The 10945-nt window shown below is 40.8% G+C and overlaps 1 protein-coding gene across 1 annotated transcript; it reads right to left on the bottom strand.

Annotated features, from left to right (window-relative positions):
• Positions 1 to 2028: 2028 nt before the first annotated feature.
• On the bottom strand, positions 2029 to 7269 carry Lmx1a (LIM homeobox transcription factor 1 alpha). The gene is made up of 5 exons (XM_078188926.1): positions 7146 to 7269; positions 5229 to 5648; positions 3470 to 3775; positions 2763 to 2861; positions 2029 to 2291 (listed from the first exon to the last, which is right to left on the bottom strand). The coding sequence occupies exons 1-5, from the start codon at positions 7267 to 7269 to the stop codon at positions 2029 to 2031; spliced, it is 1212 nt and encodes a 403-aa protein (XP_078045052.1).
• Positions 7270 to 10945: the final 3676 nt, after the last annotated feature.

Raw genomic sequence — 10945 nt, 5'->3', positions numbered from 1 at the left:
TATGAGTGCATGAGAATCCTCAGTGTACGCAATTGATCTTCAAAATAATTAAATTGAATGTTAATTTTCACATTGTTTCGAAATTTTAATCAACTTGATTTGAGCTTTTTTCAGCGAAATAAAACGGGATCAATTTAAAGACGACAAAAATCAAGACACATTAGGGTAAATAAATGAATATATAACCGTCTTCTTTTTTATATAATGTATTGTAATTCTCACTAATTCGTAGTTTCTAGTTAATCGCATCGTCGGGCATAGCCGGGCTATTATTCCTTTGTAAATTGGATTGCAACGCTACGATTCAACACGTCAACGTTTCCTGAATATCCATCTTCCTAGCGTTCGAGGGTGTGCTTCGGACTGACTTTCATTTACATTGTTCATTCATCCATCTCCATGGTAGAATTCCTTTCTCTCAGTTACCTCACATTTACTAAACGATCCTTTCGCAGCTCGTTCGTTGCGAAACATTTCTTTCATTTTTCAGATAGATAGAAACAAAAATTTTCGCAGCAAACTTTTAAATATATTTACCTTTGAATTAAAAGAATGGGAATTGTATATACTATGATTACCAAGAATCATTGCAATTGCCAGCATATGATTAATTCACAAATAAATAAATAAATAAATTCACCTGTGCAAATTTGAAACAAAATTAAGAATTCTGTGTCTGCTAAAATTCACTTATTTCTTTCGATCCTTTTGAAAGGCTTAAGCCTGGAGAATCTTAATCATCATTTCTGCTTTCAATTGATATGTGAATTGAAGAAATCTTTCGCAGCGATCCAACGTTAATTTAATATCTTTTCTTTGCCCAGGAATCATTTTTAACAAAGGGATTCTGATCTGTACAATCGAATCCTCTGTCGATGATTATCATTCGGGACAGAAATAAGGTACGAACGTTCGTCGGTGCTTAAATATATGTTTTTTTTATCTTTTTATACGTGTAAACCGAAGGATACATCGCTTAATAGTAAATCGAACCGCGGTATTCTTTGCACTATATCGCGTCTTCGCTATCTTTGGTATATCGAAAAACCGTCATTGAAATTAATGATTGCTCTACGAACGAGAATCACGCGATAATGAGACGGAAAATAATTAGAACGAATCACAGAATGAACGGAATAATACTCCGTTGATAAACGAAAATTTGTAGAATAATTAGACTACGGATTGTTCAATATTTGTCGTACGTACATTATCAATCTCTGAGACTTTCTCGATCATGTTAAATAATTAACACGTGCTTGGTTATCGTTACATAACTGTCCGCAGTCTAATAACGATATTGAATTGAAAATATGGAAAATAAATCCTCTTGAATTGGTAGGTTTGGTGAATAACTAAAAGGAAATGGATTCGAAAACGTTTTGTACATATCCTACTATAGCTTACTCTACCTTCACTCTATCAACTTAACAATATTACATAAATTAACGCAGGCAGTTCCCCTATCTCTCTATAAAATATTGAACGAAGTGTCTCGTTAACATTCCCGCAATCACCGGTACAATCAAGCAATTGTTAAATAAATTATTACTCTCCACGAATATAAAATACTCTCTGCACTAACAAATCAAAAGTTTGATTTTCAACCAGTGGAGAGACTCCATGCGTCTATTTAAATCAATATTATCTGCCGCTGCACTAATTCAAAGCCGCTCCAATAGGCTGATCTTTACATAAATTAAAACGAAAATACGTTAATTACAAGGAAAGCATCACAGTTTCAACTTTACGAACGCGTTAAATTGATTTCAATATCAAAATATTGCTATCTGTAGTAATTATAGAACACCATGGATCGTCCCACCAGTTGAACATTGACAAAAGTTGAAAAATTAGAGATCTGTGAAAAAGAAAGGAAGAAAGAAGATTGAAAGCATGATTCCCAAGCATGCCGCCGAGAAAAATGAGGGTTCACGCTGTTCGACGCAGGGACCAGCTACGTCATGGGGCCGGAGAACCGATCGGGACACCAAACGAAACGAAACAATGGGGGAAATGGGTTTTGGATTACGCGTGGTCACCACTGAAGTAACTACTCTGCATCATGAACAGTTTGTCGATTGGGTTGTGAATCGCGGCGTGCAAACTCTGCGACAAGGATGGCGCCTCGTGCGATGTCGGCCCGTGATGGGAGTGGGATCCTCCACCTTGATGGCCGCCATCTTGGCCGCCACCGCCCTCGTTTTCGCCTATGTCGAAGCCAGCTTCCGTTCCATCCAGCGACAAATCACTACTGCAGAAACTCTCTCCCGAATGTCCAGGATATGTATCTGAAAATTGACAATGGGTTCTCAAGATTCTGCTGGATCCATTAATTTGACAACGTGTCGGATCATTGTTTCAAATCGGGTATCCAATGAGCTTGAGATTGTACATCATTCAAGATTAGACATTTTTCTTGAAATCTAGAAAGCTTAATGGATCAGCTATTTCCAGATTGATCAGTATTATACCAATAAAAGAATTGGAACTTTTAATTGATGTTTAGATATAAATGTCTTCAAGGTCTTGTCACGGCTTTCATTAGTCTTAGATAGTCTACTTAGATTCTAAAATGCTTTACAGATAAGCTTGGACTTTTTGATGTTATACTGTTGGGAGGCTCGGACTTTTCTTTGGATCGAAGAGGGAGCTATTATTCCGGATTTTCAATGCTGTCATCGAAGGACGGGTAATCAAGGAACAATACAATTCGGAGATGCACCCGGTTCTATTATTTCTACGGTGAGAAAGAGACTTACCGTCGGGCGAGTACGGGTTATTGGGGTTGAGCGGTTGCGTGGCTGAGGAGAAGCTAGACGATTCCCCATCGCGCATGTTCATGGCGTTCAAATAATGACCTGCGAACGAGATCAAACGATTGGCATTTTGCACCAAATGTTTCTATTTCATGTTTATCAGAGCCCCATTAACCAGTCTTCGCTGATAGTATGTGCGGATTCGTAAGTGCAGTGCGAGAAAATTAGGAACAAAGCAAAAGATCAACCTCCGTCTACTATGAATGATTACGGACAGACGAGGTGAATGATTCAAGCACGAAGCAGTTTATTAACTTTTTGTTAACTCCAGATTGCAGTGATACGTGGTTTAATAAAATTATTCTCGTTTCAGCAATTAAAGAATATTGAGAATAATTGATGCAATCGATGAAGATGTTGAAGATTCAAGTGCTTTTATCAAATCACGTGTGAAGATCACTCTTTCATGAAGATGTTTCGATTGACGAGGAGGGTACTTACAAATAGAAAATGGGGAATAATTGAAGCAATAGGACGTTATTAAATAACAATGAAATAAGAATAACGAAGATGTTTGGATTGACGAAAAGAGGACTTAGAGAGTAGGAAGTAATAGAAGCTGTAGAAAATTACTAAATAACGGAGATGTTCGGATTGATAAAGTGTCGAGGAAGTTGTTGGAGCAAGAAAATAGAAAGAACATGGCTTACTGTGATCACTGTGGGGGCTTTCTGGTCGGCGTTCTTCCTTTGGTTCCTTGTCCGATCCAGGTTCGGTCTTTGCTTTCCTCTGCAGCTTCTTCATCTTGGCCCGCTGGTTCTGAAACCAGACCTGCACCACGCGAACACTGAGACCAGTGTCCTTTGCCAGGGCCTCGCGAACCTTCCGACAGGGTTTCGGGGACACCTCGAACGAGGCTTTGAACTGTCGTCTCTGCGCTGAAGTGAGGATAGTCCGGGGCCGTTTCGGACCTCGACGACCGTCGCGAGGTCGACTTTCGTCCAGCAGGTCATAGTCTGTCGAGCAATGAATTATTAAGCACGATGAAACATTGTCAATGTTAGTCGCACGTCGACGAGCTCTAGCAACAATCAGACATGTTTCCATTCAATCAAATTCGAGGACATTGAGATGGCGATCCTCGCAACAATCACTGTAACTTCCGAATAATAAGTCCGGTGCAAAAGTGAACACGTTAAGCTCGAGAAACGAAACGAACTACAAGAACGAAAAAGACAATCGGCAACTTCAAGGACAATCCAAGTGGACAATCGATTAACTGAATTTAGGGGAGAGTATTTTGGCGACCTTTAAACCCAAGAGATTTTGTTGAATAGAAACTGTTTGACCGAGTCTGCACGGAGTCCTGACTAACAAACTGCTCTTCTATGATCTAATGTCAAACAGAAAATGGAAACCCACGAACGCAGAATGCTCGACTCATTGTAATTCCCTTCGCAGATTGGCGTACAGAGTAATCGACTCTCGGACCGTTTCTAATTACGGTTGGTTTAAGTGTAGTTACCTTGAAAAGAGACAGCCTCGATATGAAATTCCTGTAGGTATTTACATTGGATGTCTTTAGATTGTAGTAGTACAACCTGCGAACAATGCAACAAGGTATGTACAATACGTTCTCGCACGTGGGTCGATTGTTTTCTTAATAAATGTTCCGTTTCAGCGTGAACCGGAGGAGCCTGATCGCGTCGCGGGAAAGAAAACGAACTTCAAGCTAGAACGGTCTTCCGTTAATCATCTTGTACGGATCGCCAATCTTTCTTCGAAATCACGCAACAATAACGAAACAACGATAGTCGAGCAGTTTGCTGTCAAAGTTCTCGCTACTAACATTAATTCTTGTCTACCTAACAATTTACGGAATCGCGAGTCTAGAAGGGTCAACAAAAATAGTTCTCCAAGCGTTCGACAATTTGTCCTTCGAATTGAAGTATTGGGGTTCGAGGAAACGATAAGCTGAAATGAACGAAAGAAGGAACAAAGCACAGCGACAGGGAGAAATATACAAACACACACAGCTCGAAACGGTATTATAATAATCACTGGATAGTGTTAAAAGGAATCGGTAACAGAGAGGGCAGTAGGTGGTACAGCGTTCTCCAAACTTTTAAACTCACTTTTTTACTTTTCCTCTTTAGATAGACAGACAGGAGGCGAAACAAAAGCAGATGACTACAAGCTCCAACACAAAAGTAACTCAGAAAAAGAAACTCTGAAACTTCAAGGTGAACAAGAGAAAATATAAGAAATAAAGAAAGTTATACTAATAATTAACAGAAATTTGTAAATTAGGTGCAACCAGTCCATTGGCTATGACTCGACACAACGAAAGCAAGCAGAGATTAAAGGGAAGTACCATTCAAGCTGCACGATACAGAACATTTCAAGTTCAAGTGAGATGAGGATAGTAGAGAGGAGAAGGAGACGATTAATTGAGCGATCGAGACGAACCTTGGGGGCTGTTCAGGTAAAGCTCATTCTCGTAATCCCTTTTGCAGATCGGCTGACCCTGTCTTAGGAAGTATTGGGTGCCCGGTGGAAGAGGCTGGCCGCAGACGCAACACGCGAAACACTCGACGTGGAAGACCAGACCGGGCGCTTTGAGAACGAAGTCCGAGCAGCTGATCTTCTCCATGCACCTGGCGCACTTCACGCTGAAGATCCTCTCGTAGTCGGATCTGCAGTAAAACTTCAGCTCGCGGATGAAGCAGGACTGCGTGAGAGGAACGGCACAAACGGCACAGGAAAGACATTCCTCGTGATAGTTTCTTCCAGCGACCTGCATCACGTATTTGTCGGCTATCGTGCGGTCGCAGCCCGCACAGATAGTCTCCAAAAGGCCGGACTCTGTTTTTACGGACACCGACGGCTCTGAAAGTGGAGAACTGCTGTCAAGACGATGCTTCGTTGCCCTATTACGTTTCTAGGTGAAGTAACTAGATGTCTGCGGTTGGAAGCAGTTCCAAATTTTTATCTTGCATTTCTTACACTTGCTATTGATAAACTGAGAAGTTGCTTACAGCTGTTGGTATAGTTAGTTTTAATAATTTGAGTAGGAAGTGAAGCAGGAGATAAACAGTAGATTGCTTGTTCTATTAAAATTTGAGGAGAAAGTACTTCGATCCTTCAAAATGTCAGATTCCAAAATTTCATGCAAAATAAACATCTTCCACATCGGTTGCAAATTCAAGAGCCAAATGACAACTCCAATGTAACAGTATAAATACGAAACACATTAAGGTTTACGCTTGAAGTAATTTCTCTCTGAAATCTTTTATGTAAAACTATCCGTAGTATGCTCACATCAACCGTGAAATGATCTTGGGATCATTCATCCCTGAAGTCTTTGATATGTAACGAAGCTTGTACATGCTACAAAAGTTGTTCAATGGTAAATGGTAGGTTGTATTTATTCGCAGAAGAATTGCAACAGTTTTCTATCGAGTTTCGAAACCGCGAAACAATTCCGCCACGATAGAAATAAATGCATGGGGAGTTATTCTGACTGATATCGCTGTCGAACTGAGAAATGTGATAGCGTTCTGGGAGCGAAGCAATATCGCGAGGCCCATGAAATTTATTCCGTCGCTTATCGATTGCCGATAGTGATAAAGCGATGCTACGACGGAATATGATAAGTTTCTCTGTGACAGTCATCTCGTGTTTGATCGGTTCGCTGTAGCTATTCCTAGACTAGCTACATCTATAAAAAGATTACTTCAATACTATATACTTTCGCAGATATTTTAATGAACATTTCGTCATATAATACACAACATCGTGCATATGAAATTAAGATTTACGAATTAACAGACTGTTTATTATGTTTAACACGTTGAAAACTATTTAGAATCTTTTTGTTTTGTTATAGATTCATAAAATCTACGGTATATTAAAATACTTTAAACATATTAGAGATGACTAACACAAAATAGTCTACTCAAAAAATTCTAAATATTCCAGAAAAATTATTATTTGTCACATGCAATGTTACAGAATAGTGTTTAAGCACATGCTGATACTAAGAAATTATTCTTCACATTTCATAAGAGAAACAAATGTTTTGTTCTTCCATCATGCTGAATGTATTAAAAAACGCATCACAAAATTGAAGTCAATTATTTATCTACTAGTGAGCAGTATTATTGATGTGTTTCTTATTATTTTAGATACAGCAAAGGAGAATAACTGCTCCCGAAACAATAATGAACTAAACATTCGCTATACTACCAAACTACAAAATTCCTCCATCTGTCTGACCAGAAAGCACACCCGAGCTTCAACCTCTCCAAAATTAATCATTCAATCAAACATAAACAATATAAAACTGAAGTTTCACAAGTTTACAAATTGAGAACTACTTCTTACCTCCATTGTTATTATCATTCGTAGGTCTAAAGGGCATCGGCGGCGCCGCAGAGCCCATCGTCGGCGGACCCGATTCGGCTTGCCGGTTCAGGGTACCGGGTAGCGGCGGGTAAAATTCCAACATGGTTGCAAGTATCCAAAAACTTCTGGTACCTCAGTCCCTATTACACTGTTCCACTCACTCCGAAAACTCTTAGCGCGATATCCTTTGAAATCCGAAGGAACCGTCTCGATCAACTTCTGCGACCACCCCCGATCACTGTCAACCCTCTTCCACCCTCCGGCGTCCAGAGTCACAGTCCAATGAAAAGAAGAGCAACCACAAAACAAGGTATCACGAAAGAGGCACTCGAAGTGTCCGTAACACGAGAATTCGTCGCTCCACTGTTCCAGGCGAGGGGTTGTTCACCCTGTTCGGGTTCTTCGAGCCCGGTAACCAGTCTCAAGGAAAGATCCGATCGCCTCCAGGTATCCTGACGAGTATCGAGGTTCGAGGAGCCGTCACGGACCGGGCGTTTAGCATCCTGAGGATTGGAAACCGAAACCGATTTCTTTTCCGGGGGGCTGACGGGGGTGGTTTTCCCTGCGAGGAACACCGAGGGAATCGTGACACGATGCGTGACAGCTCGAACCTGTGTCGGCCAGCCGGACTCTGAAGCTTTTTTGACGAGAGCTACCGCATCGACAGTGAAAATCAACCCCCCTACCGACGCCAACTTCCACCCCCCACCAGACCCAGGCGCCGCGAGATAGACGACCGATCGACGAGAGTGAACGGGGGCGGGAGCTTCATCCCTTGACGAGGGAGCCTCGGATCACGACGGGGGATTGGCGGCATCCGAACCCGCCCTTGGAACACCAGCTATATGGAGGGGATGCGAAGGCGTCGCGGTGCTCAACCGGTTGCGTTTCAACCGAGGAGATCAATATCACACCGACGCCAGTGACGTACACCGGATTTAGGGTGCGAATTTCTTTCGGTTTCACCTCCTAAGGATTTTTTCTGCGATCAGGACCGCCTGCGGATCCCAATGCTGAATATTAGATGGCTGGCTGACAAGGGCGCTCTTTTTTCGGGACAAAGGGTCGTTTGTAGGTTTCATTTCGTCGCGATTGTCCGTCGGGTTCCTCTCGAATGAATCTAGAAGCTTTGGTGGATAACTTATAGTTTTGGAAATGTATCTAGAATTTTCGGATGCCTTGGAGAAAGGACACTTTAACACCTGATAGATTAAATGTAGATGCTTGTAGACGCTTTGAAAAACTTCTGATGTATTTCGATGTTTGCTAGAGTCCAGCAAATTTTATTACAAGTTATTATTATTTTTATTTCTAATAAATCTATGTAGTTCTGCGTTTCGACCATTTCAGTATAAATCTGAAAAATAGACGTATGTTGTTTATGGTATAGGTTAAACTACCATATACTGTATGCTCGTTATCTATAAAAATTTGTCGATGCTAGAGGGATGATTTTTTGGAAATTCCTAGAAATAATCGAGATATACGTAGGAATATACTTAGTTTGATTCATGTCAGTCTGGCTGCCGCTTAAGCTATTTGCAACCTCACACCCTCCTGTATTCTTTCAGATCTTATCAGCTTTGGAGTTAAATAGATTTGTCTGGTAATACCTAGGGGACTGAATCTTCCTAGTCACTTAAAGAGAAAGAGAGAGAGTTGCTTTATCCAATAATACCAATTGCAGAACAAAGTTAGACAAGAATATTTATATGTATACAAAACGCTGGTTCTCTGTGTAATTTCTAAAAAAATTCTTTATAATTTCAGGGTCTGAGATGTCCAGCTATCCACTTCAAGAGCTAACAGAGAGTGTTGCGACGGTCTATATATTGAACAAATTGAACGTTGCTAGGATTCTTTTAAAACAAACAAAGTCAAACTAATACTTCCCATAGCATATTTATCATTCTAGTTTGAGTTTCGTTAACATTAAACCTATTGAATCGGTAAAATAATCGATTTCATATTTTTGTTTCAAAACGATTGAAACTGTGACGTCACTTTCGTATATTCGATAAAATCAAACATATATAATGAACATGGCGAAACGTCTAAGCAAATTCATTCTTTTAATGTTCGATAGGTTTAGTGTTAATTAAATGCCAACGACATTGTGAGAATTTGTAGAGTTGATTATTCAAAATAGTTTTCTGAACTAAGTACTTTCACTTTATATGACTTATCGCAGTCGATCTATATGAAATTGAGTCTCATCGCTCATACAGCGGTTGCACCTTGAATAAGTTTTTAAAATAACTACTTTTGGGGATGCCTCAGAGTCACCACTACGGAGAAACTAATGAGGTCTCCAGGAACTGGGCATTCCCTTAGGTGACAGCTAATGTTTCGAACAAATTCGGCCCACAAATAGGCCACCCCTCGCCCCCCGGCCCAACGTATGCTGGCTGTCGTCCCCGATTTAAGGGGGGCACCGGTCGCCAGAACCCCTCGGATCCGCACGTGTTCTCCACCCTGAAAATACTTTGCATCACCGTCACCGCCAACTTGATGCCCCTTTGTGCACGCACCGAGGGGGCATACCGGAGTTTCATAGGCAACTAGGCGTATCATTGGCGTGCGGGGGTGGTGCGGCGCCGGGGGTGGGCTCTCGGCCCGCCACGAGCCCGACAGAGACAAAGAGGCCCGTATATAGGCTTTTATTTGGCAAACATCGCTGATAGACGAGCCCCACAAAGGACGGCATTGTCGCGTATTTACGCGGTCCGACAAACGGCCAAATACTCCGATGCACCGGAGACTTTCGCGACAAAATACACGACCCGCTGGCATCCGCTATCGCGATATTGCTTCGTGCCGAGCGCTCCTCGTTTCTTAGATGAGTGCTCCTCTTCGATGGCTCCAGAATCTTCCCTTTCTTAGACGTCGAACTTCCTGCACTTTAATTCTTGTTCTTGGAAATACTGCGTCTTTCCGTTGCGATCTCCTCTGGAACTATCGAAGCTGTTTCTCTTGCCGATTCGATCCGTTTGACAATGTTCAAAATTTAAACTATTTCATTCTCGAATCAGTAGGACCTTTAGTAATGTGTTCTTAAAAAGTATGCGGATTTCTATCAAATGAACGAAAATATACAATTTTACTGAAAAGATTTAAATAATTCTAATTTTTCTTATTGAATAGAGGGTTACACAACCAATTTTATTATTGCAAATCGTCATTATATAATTTCCGAGCAACTGTTCTCTGAACATATTTTCATTAGTTTATCGTTAATGCGTGATAAAATCGAGGTAATTCACTAAAGTAATATTTCTGTCAAAAATTTTACATAAAAGATTGTTCGAACAGAAATTATTCCTTAATCAGATGACAACCAATTTTAATAACTGAAATTAATAAAAGATAAGAGAGATGGATAATATTGTATTTCCTGCATCAAGCGATGGATTAAATAAGACGGATTTTAATGTGTTTCATAATGTACATAGTTTTTGCCTGTAGAATTTCATTTTTACTACGAATGATATATACTCAAAGATGCTAGCCAATGTAATTTTTGACTCGATGCTAGACGAACGGTAGACATGTCGATTCTGAAGTAGTTGGCAGATTGTCAGGTTTTGATGGACAGAGACAAAGAAGCCGGAGGGTTTCTATTTGACAAATATGATTCCTGCGTAGACAATGAACCCGGCAAACATCGACGTACTCAATATGCCAGTTTTTCGAGATCCACGTCTGTCTAACTGCTGTTCAGTTGCCTGATTGGCCTCATACTAGCTATCACGTTGTGCCGGCAATTGAAACCGAGACTT

The sequence above is a fragment of the Augochlora pura genome, chromosome 8, assembly GCF_028453695.1.
Source record: "Augochlora pura isolate Apur16 chromosome 8, APUR_v2.2.1, whole genome shotgun sequence".
In the NCBI taxonomy this organism is placed as follows: Eukaryota; Metazoa; Arthropoda; class Insecta; order Hymenoptera; family Halictidae; genus Augochlora; species Augochlora pura.
Note: the sequence above shows the minus strand (reverse complement) of the source record. Positions and strands in the feature narration are given on the sequence as shown.

What these genes read in the sequence shown, in the direction of transcription:
- Lmx1a (XM_078188926.1), bottom strand. Translation starts at nt 7,269, where the DNA reads ATGTTGGAATTTTACCCGCCGCTACCCGGTACCCTGAACCGGCAAGCC. An exon ending in AAGCCCCCACAGTGATCACA is followed by an intron (nt 2,862 to 3,469) that starts GTAAGCCATGTT and finishes TCTCGTTCGCAG; the next exon opens with GTCATTATTTGAACGCCATG. An exon ending in TAACCCGTACTCGCCCGACG is followed by an intron (nt 2,292 to 2,762) that starts GTAAGTCTCTTT and finishes GTCAATTTTCAG; the next exon opens with ATACATATCCTGGACATTCG.